Raw genomic sequence first — 19,269 nt, 5'->3', positions numbered from 1 at the left:
GCGTTTTCCTCCTTACAAGGCCCTCAAAGCACTTTACATTTTGACTACTGATGACACGGCATCAAGAGCAACTGGGGGTTCAGTATCTTGCTCAAGAGTACTTTGACATAGTCACACTGGCCTTTGATCGAACCGACGCTCTCTCTTTTGGAAAGTTTCTCCTTCACCGGAATTTAACACTCAAGGTACAGTACTGTACTGAACTAACAGTGTTAAAAACCCAATACTTACTACATATTTGATCCAACACTGGAAATTTAGCACTGACCGATTTGTTGTGTATTTATCGCACAAAAAAATCTGAAGAAGCCATCGTTCTGGAGCAAGGCAGCCATGGATTCTTGTTCAAAAAAGTCATTTCTAGGCCTGGGGTTAAAAAATCGATATATCAATATCGAATCGATATTCCTTTTCATAGCCCAATATTGATTCATAAAACCATGAATCAATACTTTTTAATATGGCTACCAAATGCAAATGTGTCCGTATGTTATTCAGAGTACCCCAAGAGGATCCCAGGATTTTTTGGTTGTAATAAATTTCAAATATTATTTATTGTTTTGATTAGGTCATGTTCAATAAAACATAGATGATTAATGTAACTGCATTGGATTCAATTTTAAATGTAAGTATTCATATATATTTTTTCATACTAATACACCCAGTAAGAGCAAGAAGTTTCTACTATTTGCAGCATTGGTACTTCTAAGAATGTCTTCGATATAAAAGTAAAATTTATGGTTCTGCATGAAATCCTTAGCTGAATCGAAAATCAATGTAAATCGTGAATCGAATCGGGCCCTTCTGAATCGAGTCGAATCGATTTTGGAAATCTGAATCAATACCCAGCCCGAGTCATTTCTTTCCAAACTCCAACAAAAAAAATAAACTATTCCAAGTCAGAATCATTGAAACGATCACTGCAAATTACACTCCTCTGCTTGGTCCATCCCACTTGTTTTGTTTTGCTTAATTGTTTGATATTCTTGGGAAAATCACACACGGCAAGTAAGCAAAAAGTAGCATTCAGCAGTAGCATTGATGTCATCAGGTTCACATCACATTTTTAAAACAGCTGAATACCATCATAAAAGTCTCAAATCACTACTTTAAAAAAATATATAATAAAATACTGCTCGCATCATTTTTAAGACCAGAACTATAAAATAAGGGCCAATGTTTGCTTCTTTGCTGAGGTCCTTCAAAAATAAAAATGAGTGGAGCCAAATCAAGTGGCACAAAAATTCCCTTTGTTAAATGTGCCACGCTGCAAAAAATACCACAACTTAGTTAAGATTTAGATTTCCTCTCACGCCAGACTTGCAATGGGCACAAATATAGAGTCACAAAAATGTTGAACTTTGTGCGAAAAGTAATTTAACTAACTGGTAACTCCTCATCATTAGAACGCAGCCATTTTTAATCTTCTTAATGAATAATGTGAAAACTTTGTTATTGCATATTGTAGTGCATAATATAGATATGATTCATCCATAGAAGAGCTGGTCGCTGGAGACTTTCTCAATGCAACACAAAGTCTTGTGGGGGTTTTTTTTGTTTGTTTTTTAGATTAAAAAAAAATATATATTTTTTTTTTAAATAAAATAAAAAATACAACAACAAAAAAAAGAATAAATAAAAATAATAATAAAAATAAAAAGTATTGTATTTGTTATGTTTATTAACATCACCACACAGGAAAGACATATGTGAAACTGTTTGATATAGAGGGTGCAGGAAATGACACACATTTACAGTATATACGTCAAGTCGTGCTCAGGAACTGATGTTTAGTTTCATGGACGCGCTATATTTTATTCGGGTTGGCCAGCCGGCCATCATTGGTGAGAGAGGGTATTATAAATTTCTCTCCGACCACCTTTGTGTCTCAGCTGAGGGAAGAACACACATGCACATTGGTTATTATTGATTTTCTCAAGGGAAAAGGACATCTTTAGTGATTCGAGATTTAGTTTACCTCCTGGTAATCAGAATTTGAGACTCTCCTCTCTGTTTCGTATGGCATAAGTTGTTTTCTATCAGAGCCTGAAAGAAAGAAAATACACACACAGCAGGAAGGTCGAGGTTTATCAACAGCATTTAGCTCAACAGTGTTGAACCTTCCTTAGCTAGCTTATTAACACAGTTCAACCTGTCCAAAATAAACGTTTGATACAGGGACAGATAGAAAGACTTACTTTTGTGTTGAGAGGTGAGGACAGATGCGTGAGTCTGTGATGCAACAAGATAGACAGCCACTCCCAGCACAATGGTAGCCATCAGATCTCCAACAGCTAGACCTGATATGGACACCAGGTCCAGCTCCACACAATTATCACAGGCTGGACAAAAACAAAAAGACACAAGGCTGCTTCCTGAGATGGATTTTAAAAATAATAATAATAATAGGCACAAACACAATAATAATCAGATTAGCATGTTTAGACTAGTGGGAGCCCATTCAACATATCATTTTAAAGAAAATGTTTGGGTTGACTTCCCCTTTAAGGAATTTTCCAAATTTTAGGCTGACGTCTGCCCTGTATCCCACTCGACAAGATCCACCCCTGCACTGAACTGCAACTGAATCCCATCTCCACATTCACAACCGAAACCTGATCAAACTAGAGTGAATTGACCCATTTTCGATGAGTTACTTGAGCATCAGCAATGTGCTTACTTCATAAATTGCACCTTGACAGAGAAGAAAGTGGAAAAAACGATATTTATATATACTGTATTTAATTATCTTTTTTTCATTGCAGTATTATAAAGAGAAATTGGGCCATTTTAGTCGTAAATAGTTTATTTGTATCTTTGCACATTTAGAAAATCTTTACAGTATATAAATGAATTAATTAATTTATTTATTTATTTATTATACTTTCCTGTTTTTTATTTATTTATTTATTTATTTATTTATTTATTTATTTATTTATTTATTTATTTTATTTTATTTTATTTTATTATACCTTTCCTAACAGTTTTTTTTAATCTAGCATTGCAGGCTTTGTCAAATGTCACTTTTAGTATGTACCACGGTATATAGCAGGCCACAATTTGGACATTACCGGCATTGAACATACTACTTTATTTTTTAAATTTCTGTATTATAACACTTTTTTTTTTTTATAAAATGAATTTCCAATTTTGATGGATGGATGGGTGGAAGTAGGCCTACTCCAAATTTCACTGCTGATGTAGATGTTTCAGCCTTTAATTTTTTTGCTGTGGTACCAACTGTAAAATATATAAAAACAATTAAAAATGTCCAAATACTATAGTAAAGTACAGTAGTAAAGAACTTACATCTGAATTTCACAAAGATTTTCTGTCCACTCGTTTTTCCTTCTTGATCCACACATTGGTATTCTCCAGAGTTCTCATCTTTGTATGTCAAAGGAAACACTACTTTCTCACCATCTTTTGACACATATTTGTCATTACCACACAAAATCGTAATTTCCGCAGGCCCTTGTTTCACTTCAATGTCCATGTTCAAAGCTGTGAGGAACATGAAAAATTCATGAAATCATAAGATATTGCAATATTGTGTCTTCTCATTAAGTGCCAGTTGAACGGAATCGACCCTTTGGATGTACCTTCACACCAGACAAACTCTGTGGGAATATACAATAGGCCTCATTAAAATTGGATGAAATGTCTCCAAACATGTATGATTACAGAATAAATAAAAGAGTCTCACCAGTCAGTGTCCAAGCAACCCAAAAAGAAGGCAAAACAGTGTAGCTTTTCATCATGTCATGTGAGTTGTGCTGGTAAAAGAGTGAAATGTTTTCATCATTGTGTGCACAGATGATCTTGTCAAAACATTATTTTTACTTTTTACTTTTACTAAAACTACTTTCATCACAGACAGTATTTTTGTAAACAAACAAGTGATAAAAATATGAAATGTCAAAATGTCATAATATGTTCTGTACTCCAGAGCCAATCTTAACAGAAAGCTATTTAAGGCAAACACAGTAAAATATCAACATTGAAAATACTGACCATAAAATTGAAATCAGTCGTCTTGCTGCTGCTGCTGCTGCTGCTGCTGCTGCTGCTGGCGTCACCTCTTCTTGTCTGTCTTGAACTGTGTGAGTGGGTGTAGGAAGCAAGAGCGACTGGCACACTCGGCACAAGCTACAACTGTATTTTTATACATTTCCAAGAATGTCAAAGCAATACACTGTATGCATTTGTATATTTTGTCTTAGTTGGACCACTGTCTTGTATTGTTACTCAATGGCAATTAGAATGTTTGTTCCTTTTTTTGTTGTTGCACACATACACACACACACTTCTGAGATTATGTGACACTCTTCCACTGTATGCTATATTGTATCTCACACTGTTAGAGAACCACCCAACTGAACAACTGCCTTGAGCAGTTAGGTTGAGATTGAGAGGCAGGGGTCAGAGGGCCAGATAACGCAATAATGATGGTGGTATATTTTTAACATGACCATTGATGGCATTACTAGTGCTACTCCATAATGGGAAGCACAAAGAAGTATAAGAACCAATGTTATTTAAATTCACTAAAACTAACGAAAAAAACTCAAAATAAAATTCAAAAAAACTAATTTGTTAACGGAATAAAATAAAAACGAAAATGCTTTTTAAAAAAACGAAAACTAACTGAAACTACATTTTATGTTTACAAAACTAATTATAACTAACAATAATTATAGCAAAAACGTATTTCGTTTTAGTCTTTGATTTAATGCATGAGCCTTTGGGGATGATTTATTTTGATATTAACCAGAATAAGGACATTTGATAATGTGTCACACAAAAATGACGTCATCTAGCAGCAGCCAATAGAAAAGCACCTTCAGATGACGTTGCTCCCATGGTGTTTTTTAAATATTGCGCACAAGTAATACACACTTAAAAAAAATAATAATAATAATAATACTGAAACTAACTAAAACTAACCATTTATGAAATAACTAAAACGAATATCAACTAAGAGAACCACCCTGAAAACTAATTAAAACTAACTAAATATAAAAAACTAAACTCAAAACTAAATAAAAACTAACTCAAATGAAAAATTCCAAAACTATAATAACCCTGATAAGAGCAAATACTTGGTTAAAAACTTTGTTCAGGTTTATTCACTCAACTTAAGTATTTCTTTTTCTGACGACTTTTCTCCCTACATTTGAAAATTGAAATCAGTACATATTAATACAAAATAAGCTTGTTACTTTTTTTTTCAAACTTCAAGGATAACAACATTAAAAAAATCTTGACTAATTGACTGAGATTTTAGTGACTTTTAACATGTAGGCCTATCTGGGACAACATTATCATGGAAGAAATTAATATCTTAATTACGAGACTTGTTTAATTGTTGTCAGCTTCATGAATGAATAGTATGAATGTATAATATTGTGTCATGTTCCATAATTTAGAAAAACATAAAACAGTTAGAAATTCTCTTATGTTATCTGAAAAAAAAACACATTCAGGCAAGATGTATTTTTTCAGTAGTTCTAACTAGCTGTTTTTTCTTGGGGGGTGGGGGGGTGTTAGTAGTGATGGCAAAATGAAGCTTCATGAAGCATTTGCAATACTTTTTGACTCCTCTAGATGGTGCTCTTGGTTTAAAGATAAAGGCAAGTGCAATGAAAATGGATTACATTTGCATTGCATCTTTGAATCATGAGTGCCATCTTGAGGAGTCAAAAAGTATCGCAAGTGCTTCATGAAGCTTCATTTTCCCATCACTAGTTGTTAGTCATTTCACAGCAGTTTTGTTCTTGCTCACTTTTGTGATAAAACCAGTGAACTACAATTTTTCTCTATAGGCTGAGATGACATTTTCAAAACTGCAAGCTCATTTGGCCAAACAGACTTACATGTATGCACAACCTATCAGTTCATTAGCAAAAGCACATATATATCATATATAAGTTCCTTTCCCAAACAAAGAGACGCTACAGTCACAACGGGTTGCAAAGATCCTTCTTAATTGCTTTGGCTCATCTGCATTCACTTAGTTCTTTTGCTAGAAGTAACTTGGATGATTTCGCACAACTCTTTGGATCATCTGCAAAAGCTCATATATCTCCCAAAACAGCTCACCTGTGTGTCAAAATAAAATTTCTCTGTCATACAAGTAGTCAGTGCCCCCAAAATGCATCGTCCCTTTGGCATTCTGTGAGCACCGCAAGTCAAAATCATTAGATGTTTTCTCACAACAGCTAACAAAATACAATTATATATAAAAGGGAGGGGGTCGTGGGGGTAAGTATTTTACAAAAGCAGTATTCAAAGTATACGGTTTTACATACTCCACTCACAATCAAGGAAATTGCAACCGTTTTTATTGACACAAAGTTACTTAAACATTAGAGTGCAACAAAAGAAAGTGTCAGCAGAAATCTGTATATTCATGAAAAACTAAAAACGAATAACTAAAATCATATCTCGCACACAGCGTAAATGAAGAACCAACTACTGTAACACATTCAGTTTCACAAGCCTTCCCCTTCTTGGCCATCATCGTCATTCTCTTGGGCATCCATACGCTGCTCTCGGTTTGGCCAAAGGTTTTCATCTACGTCGCAGCCGATATTTCCCCTTGCAATGCAGCGAGGAAAAAAACGGAGTGAATGTCTCAACCATCTTCTACACTAATCCCCTGTGATGTCTTTGCATGCAGCATCCATTGCTTGAAGTAGGGACAACTGGTCTGGAGCCCGATGTTCATACACTCTCCACCCCCAAACGGAAAAAAAACCTCCTCAATTGGATTGAGGAAAGGAGAGTATGGTGGTAGTAGCTCCATGATGAGATGGCCACGATGGAAATTCACATTTTGACAATTGAACAGATGATTTTGCATATTATGACTTACACACTGAAATCCTGCTGACATGTTTTGGAGAAAACAGCCATTAGACTGAAAAACAACTAATCCAGCTCGATCAACAAGATCTATTCATTTGGAAAATGTGCTAAATGTGGGCACATTGTGCTAACTGTAGGCTAAATGTACACAACCATTTGCACAGATCCATTGAGGCAATTGAGACATGTACTAAGACATTGGCAATTTGATGACAGCAATGAGAAATGCCATTCAGTTGACACCAATTGTAAGATGGTTTTGGGATTTGTCCATGGTATTTTGAAAATGTCATCTCAGTTTCAAGAAATGTGCCAAACCTACAGAGAAAAACTGTAAAAAATCAAATTAAAATTCCTTTATGTTGCCAAATTATTTTGTAGAAATCTGCTGAGTATTCAATCATTTTATGAGTGTAAGGGTACTAAATAGGTAAGTAAATCAGAGATGCCACTGGTGTCCAGTAGATTTTTTTCCCCATTGTACCAAGTTACCAAAACAGGTATGAATTAATGTATTACAAGAATGACAGTAAAACAATTAATTAAAAAAAATTGTACAGTCGTTTTTGCTTTATTGTTACTGTAGCTACTTCCACTTTCGCCATTTTGTCTTTTTCTTTTTGTTTACTCAAGCATTCGTACTACACTACTGTTCCTACTCAAGTAAACAAAATGGCAGATGTGATGCTGTTTGTTTTAGCTCCAGCTACGAAAGCCGCAGCGCCTACTTCAATGTAGTGTACAAAAAGTAAGAAACAACAACAAAAATACTTTCATTTTTAACTCCATCTGCACTGCCAGTTTGTTTCAGGACATAATAGAATTATTATATCACGGTAAGGCAAAAACAAAATGTGTTTTCATTAATAACTTAACTGTGGCTCAAAACTGTTTATTTTGTTTGTGTAGCAAAGTGTACAGTATATCCCCCCCCCCCCCCCCCCAAATGCTGCAGGAAGCAAATGCGTTCACCCACAGCACAGCACACAACACAGCTTCCTGTCTGAACTGCTGCATCAAAACCCTGTGAGCCACAGACAGCACCTGGTGTACGTCTCTCTCTCTCTCTCACACAACATGTGCGTCCACACGAGTCAAACATACAATGTGAATTTTGCAGTTGCTATTCTAGCAATAAACATGCACAATGGTGCGCACAAACAACATAATCATGAAAGTTTACTGCGCAAAAGGCACAAACACTCCCTTTGCACATTTAAGCACAAGTACCAGACATGTTTTAGCACCCCCTTGTGGACGACAGAAGAGTCACAGTCGAGGCAACATGTACTCATGTTGACTTTATTCAGTAGCATCTTGTAATTGCATACACATATACATATGTAAACTGTTACACAGTGCATGACACTTTCCATAGCATTTATATATAAATATTTTTTTTGCATCAAATTAGTTTGTAAAATCTCACACATTATATCTTGGACATGTGCATAGCAGAATAAATGCATTCTATTTAGAACGAGCAAATGGTTACAGATGGCATGGCAACACATTACTTTTGGAGTTGACGCACATTTTGTCAATACGATTGTTGAAGCACAGATCCCTTTGCATGATCCAACCACAGATTTTGTGCCAAATTTTTAAGAGACAAATGGGTGAATTGTTGCAGGGTGTCTGTTCAAAAAGTCATGCATGCACTTGTACAGCTCATGACTTTTAGCCTTTGAGGTTAGTCAGAGCCAAATTTCCTCGCTGCTTGTGCTATTCACCTTGTAGATGTAGCCCACCATTGGATATCTGGCGAAGCCTGGGAGTGGCAGGGGAACAAGACTTGACAATTCAAGAAATTACCACATTTCATTATTGCAACCACATTTTGAAATACAAACATAAGAAATGCAAAATCGCCACCTGACCTCTGGCAGCATAAGCTAAAGACAGATCTTCATCCTCTTCATCTTTCTTCTTCTCTCCCCCACTAATTTGCTGGGTGTTCTCTCGTGCTTTAGCAAGCCATGTACCAGCAGTGGCGCAATGGATGAAACAGAAAATAAGTATAAGAGAGATGCAGAGTTGGATGGAAAATTGGGAATATCTAGATCAGGGGTGGCCAAGTTCGGTCCTCGAGAGCCCCTATACAGACTGTTTTCCATGTCTCCCTCCTTCAGCGCAGCTGAATCTAATGATGATCTCATCAGCACGCTTTGCAGAAGCCTGATAACAATCCCGATCATGAATCAGGTGTGTTAATGGAGAGAAACATGGAAAACAGGCTGGATAGTGGCTCTCGAGGACCGAACTTGGCCACCCCTGATCTAGATCATCTTCATAGTGATACTGTAGGTGCATATTTTATTCCTACTATTAGACTAAACTTCCATACGAAATAAGTAAAAATGGCAGATAGATCTTTTTGACCATTAATGTGAACTACCATTACAACTCAATTTGAATTTTTAAACATGTTTTGGAGAGGGAAAGAAAAAATAAACAAATTAAGAAATGTTAAAAAAAATTAATTTCATTACATTTTTTATGAAAACCTCGATTTTTTTTATTGTACATTTAGAACAGATATAAAATTATCATGCGATTAATTACGATTAAACGGTCCTTATTCTTAATAAAAAAAATAATTAGGCCCGTCAGGCGCTATTTTTTTAAAATTGTAATTAATCACATGACTTCATTAGTTAAATAACGAGTAATCTAAATTTACAATAATTTTTTTCTAGGTTTTCATGCTCTTGTTAGCAAAAGTGGAAACAAATGTTAAACTAATAGAAATAGTTTAAATGAACTTTTTACGACTATAGCCGTCAATGGCAGTGAATGAGTTAACCTGCCATTTGAACAGGGGTGTGTTAACTTTCTATATTCACAATAGCAGTTAAATTTCTAAATCAAAAGTTGTCCGTGTGCTGTACCATGCAAAAAGTCTTAAAAATTTAATATTCCACAGCTTATTCTGTTCAAGGTGCACATGGCTAAGCTGGAGCGTAACCCGAGTGACTTTGGGCGAGAAGCCAGGTACACCCTGGACCGGTCGCCAATCGACGGGTCACCAACTGATAAATAGCCATCCAAAACCAACAAACCTACCATGGCTGTTTTGGGAAAGTGGGAGGGAACAAGTGATGGACAAATGAAGCTTCATGAAACACTTGCAATATATTTTTTACTCCTCTAGATGGTGCTCTTGGTTTAAAAATACAGTAAAGGCTAGTGCAATGGAAATAGATTAAATTTCCACTGCATCTTTAAACCAATATTGCCCTCGAGAGGAGTCCAAAAAATATCGCAAGAGCTTCATAAAGCTTCATTTGTCCATCACTACTTTAAAACAAGAACACCATCGAGAGGTGTAATAATAATAATAATAATAATAATAAATCGCAATATCTTCATTTTCCCATCACTAGAGGAAACCGTATTACAATAAAACAGAAGGAGGTGATTGCAAAATCATGGTGCCCTTTTAATTGGTTTGATAAAAATAATAATAATCAATTACTGTATATGCTATCATGAATCTCATTTATGTCTTACTATTTCTGGTACAGAATCATGAATCTAGTTTACCGTCTGCGCCCTGAGTCCAAGTCTTACCCTTTTTCAAAGTGCTGAGGTCATTGAGCTGCATATTGGAAGGAAGAGACATGTTTTCTCTGGGGATGTAAGTTCTCTCTCCTTTCAGGTTGGTTGAGTCACTGTGCACATAATACAGCGCCAAATATAAATGTAATGTAAATGTGAACGCCAAACGTAGGTCATGTGGTCACAACATATTCATAATGGAACACTAACCAACAGCTCATCTCTTTGAATTAGGACTGAGAAGGCTCACAGTTCAGATGTGTCGTTAATGTTGCACTGACTGCAGGTAACAAGCAATAAAAAACATTTGCCTTGATTTATTATCAACATTATACGTTTGTTGATTTGCAAGGGATGTATAAAGTCTATTTAACCCTATAAAACCAAATGTACCATATTAAATACAGCCCTCTATTTCATGAGTATAATATTTTTTTCCCATTAAAACCCTGACGTACTGTATACGATCTGACACACGTATTGCACGGATAATCCATTAGAGGGCAGTATCACCCAGCTGATGGCTTTTCCAGCGACCTGGCAAGATCACCCAAATGAGAAAGTATATATTTATTAATAATGGCAAATGTTCTTTCAGATTTTTTTGAAATACCAATATGTTTGATATGTCTGTTTATTATTATATTTTTGACAGTTATAAATGTACAAATTTAAAGCGTTTGTGACTAGATGTATCAAATATGACACAAATCAAAAGTTATATGTGGAAGTTGATTTCCCCCCTCAAATTTTTTTTTAATTTGTTTGTTCAAAAGGACCAAATAATACTCTATTTACAAGTAATTTTCTCTCATATATTTCATGGTTCAGGCTTTATAGGGTTAAACTGTAAATTGTTTTGACATTGTAGATTAAAGTAAAGGCTGAAGAACATTAGAGTCAGTTTTAGTATAAAACAAGCCACCAAATTTTCAATGTGTGGTGCCAAGTACTCACAGCAGGAAATGTAACTACTGGTCTATCTTTTTTTTTTAAGGAGCAAAGAGACTTAATTGACCGCACTGAGGTATCCGGCTCTCGGGTAAAATTGTCGGATGACCCTAAAATGCAATGTAGCCTTTTTTTAAATGCTAGCATGAGTTGAATGAAGACTCACTTCACTAACAACTAATAACATTTGAACTTCACAAATAATTTGTCTGGTATTGAAACATTGAACAGCTGGAAATGTGGATGCAAAAAGTGTCAAATTAAGTTTGTCTGTCAATGTTATATTGCATTTTACGTTCATCCTGAAACTAGCAGTAGTGCTAATTTGCTTAACATATAGTAAGAATGGTTAGCTTGAAACAAACGTGCGATATTGTCAGGATTACCTTTTCTTAGTCATTAGAATCTGCACTGGCTCATCTGTAAAACAAAATAAAGTTTGTACACTGCAAAAACTTTGTTACAAACCCACAAGGGACTCGTGTCTTACCAATGGACTTGCTTGTTGGTTTTTGCATGAGGCAAAGGACTATCAGGCTGAGGATGAGAAGCGCCATGAAGGCCATGGACCCTCCTGTTACGATTCCCAGCATCGGCACTTCCACACGAGACTGCAGGAACTCTGGAGAAAAGACAGAAGAAGATGTCCAAAAACCGTCTATGGTCGTCACCTCTTGCCCTCCTTTCCCCTTGCCAGTGACCTGCCAGTGTGAGGTTACTTTGCGTTGTTCCCACGCTGTTGCTGGCATTCAGCGAGATATTTCCTGATAGGCTACTGAGAGTGACTCTCAGCGAGTGATTGGTCAGCCAGGGGTAGCTGTGCGAGTCGAGGATGAGGATGTCTGAAGTGTTAGCCACCAGTAGACCAGACTGATCCGCCAAAGTGAAGGTGGCAGGCGGGTTGGACCGAACCAGTGCAAAGAGGACTAGCAAAAGGCCGGGGTCGGAGGTTTCGCTGGCGTGTGCGCTGACCCTGATGATCTCAGGCTGAACTAGAAAACAGAGGAGAGGAAAGATTCATAGAGAGAAACAAAAACACTCTGCCAAGGCTTGGCTTTAATACCAAATTCTACACTCCTGCCACAGTCACTAATGTGCACCAGAAGTTGGCAGACCTGGCAACCCGAATGCATTTGTGCGACAGTCAAAACTGCGTAAATTCATATGAGTGGGTAGAATGTTGGCCTCAGTTCTGGGTTTCAGGGTTCGAATCGTGGCTCCAGCCTACCTGTGTGAAGTTTGCATGTCTCGCCGTGCTTCTGTGGGTTTTCCATCCCCAAAACAATGAATATAGGTTAATTGAAGACTTTAAATTGTCAACAGGTAAACATGAGTGTGAATAGTTGTAGTTTTGGAATTTTCATTTATAGTTTGTATGTTTTGAGTTTTGTTTGTTTATTTTCATTTTTTTTAATCTAGTCACTTTTAATTGAGGTGATTGTTAGTTTTTATTAGTTTTAGTTTTTAAAAAATGCCTAGTTTTAGTTTTTGTTTTCGCTAGTTTTAGTATTAGTTTTCTTTTCTTTTTTAAATTGTATTTTGTGTATTACTTGTGTGCAAAAAAAACCCATGGTTAATTAAGTATTGCGTAGTAAAAATTCCAAAAAAATATTATTTTAAAAACAGAACTCCATCTATAAATCAAATACAGGCACTGTAGCCTATAACAGTCCACAGACTTCTAATATCGCTTGTAAAGTTAGATTCCAATTAAATAAAGTTAAGATGTTTGCCAAGTTGCCAACATGTGGCTTGAATTCCTGTTGAGGAGTATTAAACCTGTATTGTGCCCTATTTTATTTGCTGTATATGTTTTTGTACTATACAATCAAAAAAGGAAAGAGATTTTTACCTCCGGTTGTGCTTCAGGCTTAATTAAATGACAAAAGCATGGGAGCCACAAGTCAAACCTTCAAGATAATCACCTAGTAGCGATGTCATCCGGTGGCACTTTTTTTTGTTGGCTGCTGCCACAAGTAGATGACGTTGCTTCTGTGTGACACCCAGTAAAAGGACAACATCTCCCTGACGACTGTTCGAACGTTCCGGCTATTAAGGAAATAAACACATTTAAAATCAACCCTAAAGACTCATGTGTTAAGTTACTGCTATAATTAAAACGAATTTTGTAACCGTAAAATTTTAAATTTCAAATGAAAGAAATGCTAGTTTTCCATTTTTTATAGAATTTTGGGCTTATTTTAATTTGTTAACAAAAAATGTTTTTCAATTTTTTCCTTGTGATTGACTGGCAATCTGACAATGGTGTACCTCACAGAGGACAGCGGGGATCGGCTCCAGTTCATCTCCAACCCAACTCAGGACAAGAGGTATAAAAAAATTATTTTTGCAAATGCTAATGAAGCAGGGAAAGATTTCAAATTGTGAACTTCTGAACTTAAAAAAAAATGCTGGATCTGCTATCAAGATACCACTAAAATTTTAGGATTTCCCATGATATACGCCTGTAAAATGTTTTACAGCAGTGGTAGAAGTATTTTGTTGTTTAACTCATTCACTCCCAGCCATTTTCACTGAAGAAACCCCCTTCGCTCATGGCTGTTTTACTGAATTTTGACTTTGATTTTGCAAGCCCCACAGAATATTGTGTTCTATTGCTATAAAAACATGGACCAAAAGAAAGATTAGAGTCTCTTCATTCATCAAGAAAAAAAATTTCCGATCCGTTTCTGTTTTGCAGCAATTAGAATTAGAATATAGCTAAGTTTCATCATTATTTACAAACTTCTTTAAAACTGTGGGTAAATGAGCTTTTTGCAACATGGCCCTGGTTGATCTCTTATACTCTGATGCCACCTGCTGGCCGTTTTTGTAATAACTACCATTGTTTCAACCATTCTCTTCAGTTCAGAGGCTGCATCAAAGCCTTCTGTATGCTCTAGCATAAAAAATTTAAATAAAATAATAATAAAAAACATAAATACGTCTTTGGGAGCATGCATGGTAATGTTTAAAATAGAATACATTTATGCGTTTTTTGGGACCAAATGAGTTTGGCAGGTACCAAACAAACTAGCTTGGTGCATGGCAGAGGTAAAATAGTCATTGTAGCAGAAGAAGAAATCGATAAATAATTCCCAGCCACTCACATTGGACATTGAGCGTGACAGTGGCATTGTAGCTCTCTCCCGATTTAGGGTTCAATGCCACACATACCAACTCTTTGTCCCACTTTCTGGCCCGCAGGAAGAATGTGCTGTTGTGATTGGCTCCCAGTCTCGTGACCTTAGAGCCTTTTTGAGGTGTCGTCACCAGACCCCCCCCTTTGGGAGAGAGCGACCTCTGCCGCTCACCATTCAGGTACCAGGTCAGCGAATTCGGCGTGTGGGGGTGCCAACCATCGGAATGACAGTGGAACCTGTGTATCATGTTTTCTCTTAACGTCATAGCTGTCTGACGATGTCCGTCAATTTTGGAGGCGGGTTCAACAGCACCTGTGGGTACAGAAACTAAATTGTTTTTTTCTGTTTGTTTGTTTTTCTAAAATGTGAGTAAAATAAAAGTCAACTAAGGGATGACTTACACATTTTAAGATTTATATTCTGAATTTAATCACTTTAATGTTGCATAGTAACTCTGAAAAAAAATCTAGCAACAGGGATAAACATCGTAAGAATCACCAAGACACCATGCTTTTTTTCATGTGTTTGGAACAGGACATGACTGAAAAAAAACTTGAATCATCAGATCTGACCTTGTTTTATGATATCAGTGCAATTATTTTTGTAAAACTAAGTTTGACATTTCATGACAAAAGTCAAGTAACAGCATACATCACCTGCCCAGGATAAGGCCAGCGTGTGAAGAAACACCACGGCCTGGGAGCCTGATGACCATCTTCTCTTGCACACATGATCCATCCTACTACAACATACACACACCTACCTGTTAACAGAGATTGAGTTTGTAATTAAATACAGGCTACTACGTTGTTTTCCAAATTTTATTAAGCCAAGACATATTTTGCATTAGACAGATATCATTGCACAAAATATTGGAGAGTTAAGTTATTTTTTTGTTTTTTTTAAAGGAGAGTTAAGTTGAACACGATGTTATTAGTAGTGATGGCAAAATGAAGCTTCATGAAGCATTTGCGATACTTTTTGACTCCTCTAGATGGTGCTCTTGGTTTAAAGATAAAGGCAAGTGCAATGAAAATGGATTACATTTGCATTGCATCTTTGAATCATGAGTGCCATCTTGAGGAGTCAAAAAGTATCGCAAGTGCTTCATGAAGCTTCATTTTGCCATCACTAGTTATTAGTGTGTTATTGTACTTCAGTAAGTTAGCACAATAGAGAAAATACATGGCAATCAAAGTGCCAATTAATTTAAAACATATTCATGCCATGGTTCAAAATCTTATAACTAGAAACTTTTAACCTTTGTACAATACAAAATAAAATACAAGCCAATTGCCTTATAGTACAATACTTACAGCATTTTTACTCAAAACTGTCATAAGAGACCTTAAACCGCATTATGATGTGACTCTCATTTTCAAAACGTGATCGCCACTACACTGTATGTAGTAAGCCATTGGCTGGCACCCAAGCCAGGCCACTGACTTGAGGGCCCCAAGCAGCTGCCTGACTTGCCTTGTGACAAGAATCATCTCTGTGAAGTGTGAAGGGCAACAGATAGATACACATTACAGCATGTAATTATTCTGCTGTAGCCTGTCACTATATAATACTGGCATAGATAGATGAACAAAGATACATCATTTGTAGAAAGTAAATCATTTTTGGACCAGTTTAGTGACATGGGTGATTTCCCGCGGCAGTCCTCAGTGAAAACAAACAGCGAATTGTTTGCCTTTTTGTGACTAGCATAGGGGAGACCGGGGCTAGTTGTATCACTTTTTATACTTTTATCTAGTTCTTGGAATATATAAACAAAATATATACCAAAGACCAAAGTCTAAGGTACCACCGTACCAGTATATTTTTTGTATTCATGTCATTTTTATACTTTGTGTCAGTGCAGAGATACAAGTCATCAAATAGAGGGAGTGAACATGTGACATGTTGCCCCACCAATGGGTAAGTTGTCACACTATATGGGGTAAGATGTCACACTGGATTTTGCAACTAAGAAAATAAAACAAAATTATCCCTTTTCTCCTGATGTTTTAAATTATTATTATTATTATGTATTTATGTATTTATGTATTTATTTACATCTATAGAAATTGTCATTGATCTTGAAAATGTACTATAGTCATTGAGCAAACTTTAAACATTAAATATTATGAAATAAATTATATGTAATATAATAAGTCCTTAGGAACTGCTGGCATGTAGGTCATAGCTCTCAGCCTCAAATGCCTGATTTGCTTCCCTTAAACTGGACATTTTAGATTAAATTGAATAAAATAAAATAAAAAGCATTTCAGTTAATGGATTAATGGATAGTCCATCATGAAACTTAAACCAGTCCTGACATGACATGTCAGCATGCTTTAGTTCAACCAACAACTAAAAAATAAATTTTTAAACAATGAAACAAAACCTAGCAAACTAATTTCCTCACTCTTCAGACTCAGCATCTGAAAGGTAATTCTGGCATATGTAAACCGAGTTGCCAGAGGTGCATTTTTCATTGGCCTATTCTTTGCATATGTGACAACAAACCCCAAAATGACTGAGACAAGTTGCCCCAAACTAGCATGTGGGCTAATACTTGCTGCTAATACGCCTGTTTCAAAAATATATGAAGTTGACATTTTTTACTTTGGGTTGTACGTGCAAAACAGATAACTGGCCTCATCTTAGCTCACAATGTGCTATTCTCTTTTCAGACAGTACACAATCCCTGACCATTTATACAAAGAAAACTAGTATTCCACTTTTTCGTTGTGCCCTCTGGTGGAGAAGAAAATTGCAATGTGACAACTTACCCGTGATACAACTAGCCCCGGTCTCCCCTACAAACCAGGCCAATTGTTATAGAAGTCAAATGACATGTCATCACAGTTTGAAATCAAAATAATCCTCACAAATCATATTACAACAATCCAAAATTGAATGGTTTTCAATTAGCGGGGAGTGTCCTTTCCTTGAGTAAGACGCCATTTTGATTTGTGACGTCACGTAACTCGTGCCACACAACAAACCAAATACTGTAATATAAGCCCTAAAATTGAAGTTAAATCCTCCATTTAGCTTGGAAGCAACAATTATCAGTCAATGTTTGCCATTTAGAGGTTATGTGTTAACACGCTGCTCATAGGATAATCTTCCAATGAAATTAATACAGTTAAACGAGTCAAACCACAATTGTGGTTTCATCTATATGGCAGCAAATTTAGGCACGAAGATAGCTAGCCTTGTTAGCATTTGCTACTTTTGAAAACACTAATACTACTGTGTATAACTATACCTTTGTTGTTGTGGCTGAGTTCAAGGTTCTGTCATAAAGTCTAAAGCCAGTAGACCAGATTATGAGAAGTACACTATAAAGCAATGTTTTGAAGACAAGCATGGCAGAGAGAAAAAAAACTTGCATTTTTTCATTTCAGATGACGGCATGACGCACACTTTGTAAACATGATGATGAGCAAGGAAATACATACACCCACTGGACCGTTAGCAGTCGATGCTTGGTTTATACTAACATTCCAGAATGGCAGGACAAAAATGCTGCAAAGGCCCAGACACATATACAAGGCTGCATGCATATTTTAGTACACATGTTTGTGCTTCATACATTTCAACCCAAATCTTCCATCACACACATACGGTGTTACCTCAGCCCTTTCTGCAGACTCTGCTGCGATTCAGCCAATCGGAGCTCCATGGCAGCAGAGGAGCGAAGGACGGTGATGAGAGGAAGGCAGCCTTTCTGACTCAGTCGCTCTCCCATCTGTGTGCACTCATACACACACACATACACGTTGCTGTGCAGGATATGGCACCTCCAGTAGCGGCATTCACTCACTGGTAAAGCGAGCTGACTCAGGCACTCACCGCCGCCGGCGAGTGGCAGGGAGGGAGGGAGAAGGGAATCGAGCACTTGAGAGGATGAGAGAATGAAGGGGAAGAGGAGGAAGAGGAGGAAGGCTCAGATGGAGAGAATGTATTGCTCGAAGAGAGGAAAGGAGAGAGGAGGAAATTTATTGAACTGTAGAACAAAATGAGCATTGCCTTTCCTTCTCATCTCATTATTGATCATCAGCAGGTATGTCAAAGTCAACGGTTAATGGCAATGCACATTGGACAACACCCACGTGTTCAGTGATCCATTATTTCAGACTGGAATGTCTCTGCAGTGCAGTTGAACAGACATAAGCAGCAGCATGCAGAGCGCTGCAGCCAGAATAGAATAGAAGCAGGCAGTTCTAACTATGGGGGAAATGATTAAGAAGATTTGAAGATTCACCAATTAGATATACATCCCAAAGCCACTACATCAGAAACATTCTAAACATCCAAATATATATATCTATATTTTTTTTTTGCAAGCAATACCACTAATTGATTGTCCCAGTGTAATACACCAAATGTAGATAATCTTCATATACAGCACAACCAAACATAAAGCTAGGACCTAATTCTTCATAGTGTAAGAGTATTTTTTAGGAAATCGTTTTTAGTAGTTCTTAGTATGTATCTTCACTATTTTAGTTCAGTGCACCGGTATTGTTAATCAATGTAGCCGCAAGGGGGCACAAGCCAGTGTCTTCTTGTGCCGGTCCCAAGCCCGGATAAATACAGAGGGTTGTGTCAGGAAGGGCATCTGACGTAAAACTTTGGCCAAATCAAACATGTGAATCAAAGACGGCCCGGGTTCACAACGACCGCTATCGGTGCTGTTAATCTATAGGGTGCCGATGGAAACTGGACTACTGTTGGTCGAAGAAGG

The 19,269-nt window shown here is 36.8% G+C and overlaps 2 protein-coding genes across 3 annotated transcripts; both read right to left on the bottom strand.

Annotated features, from left to right (window-relative positions):
• Window positions 1-1,669: 1,669 nt before the first annotated feature.
• LOC147170725 (T-cell surface glycoprotein CD3 gamma chain) lies at window positions 1,670-4,204 on the bottom strand. The gene is made up of 7 exons (XM_086081014.1): window positions 4,015-4,204; window positions 3,707-3,776; window positions 3,603-3,620; window positions 3,310-3,504; window positions 2,199-2,342; window positions 1,979-2,046; window positions 1,670-1,892 (listed from the first exon to the last, which is right to left on the bottom strand). Exons 1-7 carry the CDS (start codon window positions 4,015-4,017, stop codon window positions 1,839-1,841), a joined length of 552 nt encoding a protein of 183 aa, XP_085937140.1. The 5' UTR covers window positions 4,018-4,204; the 3' UTR covers window positions 1,670-1,838.
• Window positions 4,205-8,166: 3,962 nt separating this feature from the next.
• tmem25 (transmembrane protein 25) lies at window positions 8,167-18,454 on the bottom strand. 2 transcript variants are annotated; one of them, XM_086081608.1, is made up of 9 exons: window positions 18,155-18,454; window positions 15,182-15,288; window positions 14,493-14,837; window positions 12,084-12,374; window positions 11,873-12,004; window positions 11,769-11,802; window positions 10,444-10,544; window positions 8,751-8,837; window positions 8,167-8,664 (listed from the first exon to the last, which is right to left on the bottom strand). In XM_086081608.1, exons 2-9 carry the CDS (start codon window positions 15,261-15,263, stop codon window positions 8,600-8,602), a joined length of 1,137 nt encoding a protein of 378 aa, XP_085937734.1. In that variant the 5' UTR covers window positions 15,264-15,288; window positions 18,155-18,454; the 3' UTR covers window positions 8,167-8,599. The 2 variants fall into 2 exon arrangements, with proteins under 2 accessions (XP_085937734.1, XP_085937733.1); XM_086081607.1 differs by having other exon boundaries at window positions 8,167-8,641; window positions 18,155-18,452.
• Window positions 18,455-19,269: the final 815 nt, after the last annotated feature.

This window comes from Leptonotus elevatus, chromosome 7, assembly GCF_054856555.1.
Source record: "Leptonotus elevatus isolate MCC_2025b chromosome 7, RoL_Lele_1.0, whole genome shotgun sequence".
Classification (NCBI taxonomy): domain Eukaryota; kingdom Metazoa; phylum Chordata; class Actinopteri; order Syngnathiformes; family Syngnathidae; genus Leptonotus; species Leptonotus elevatus.
The sequence above is the reverse complement of the archived record's forward strand: the minus strand, read 5'-3'. Positions and strand labels throughout refer to the sequence as shown.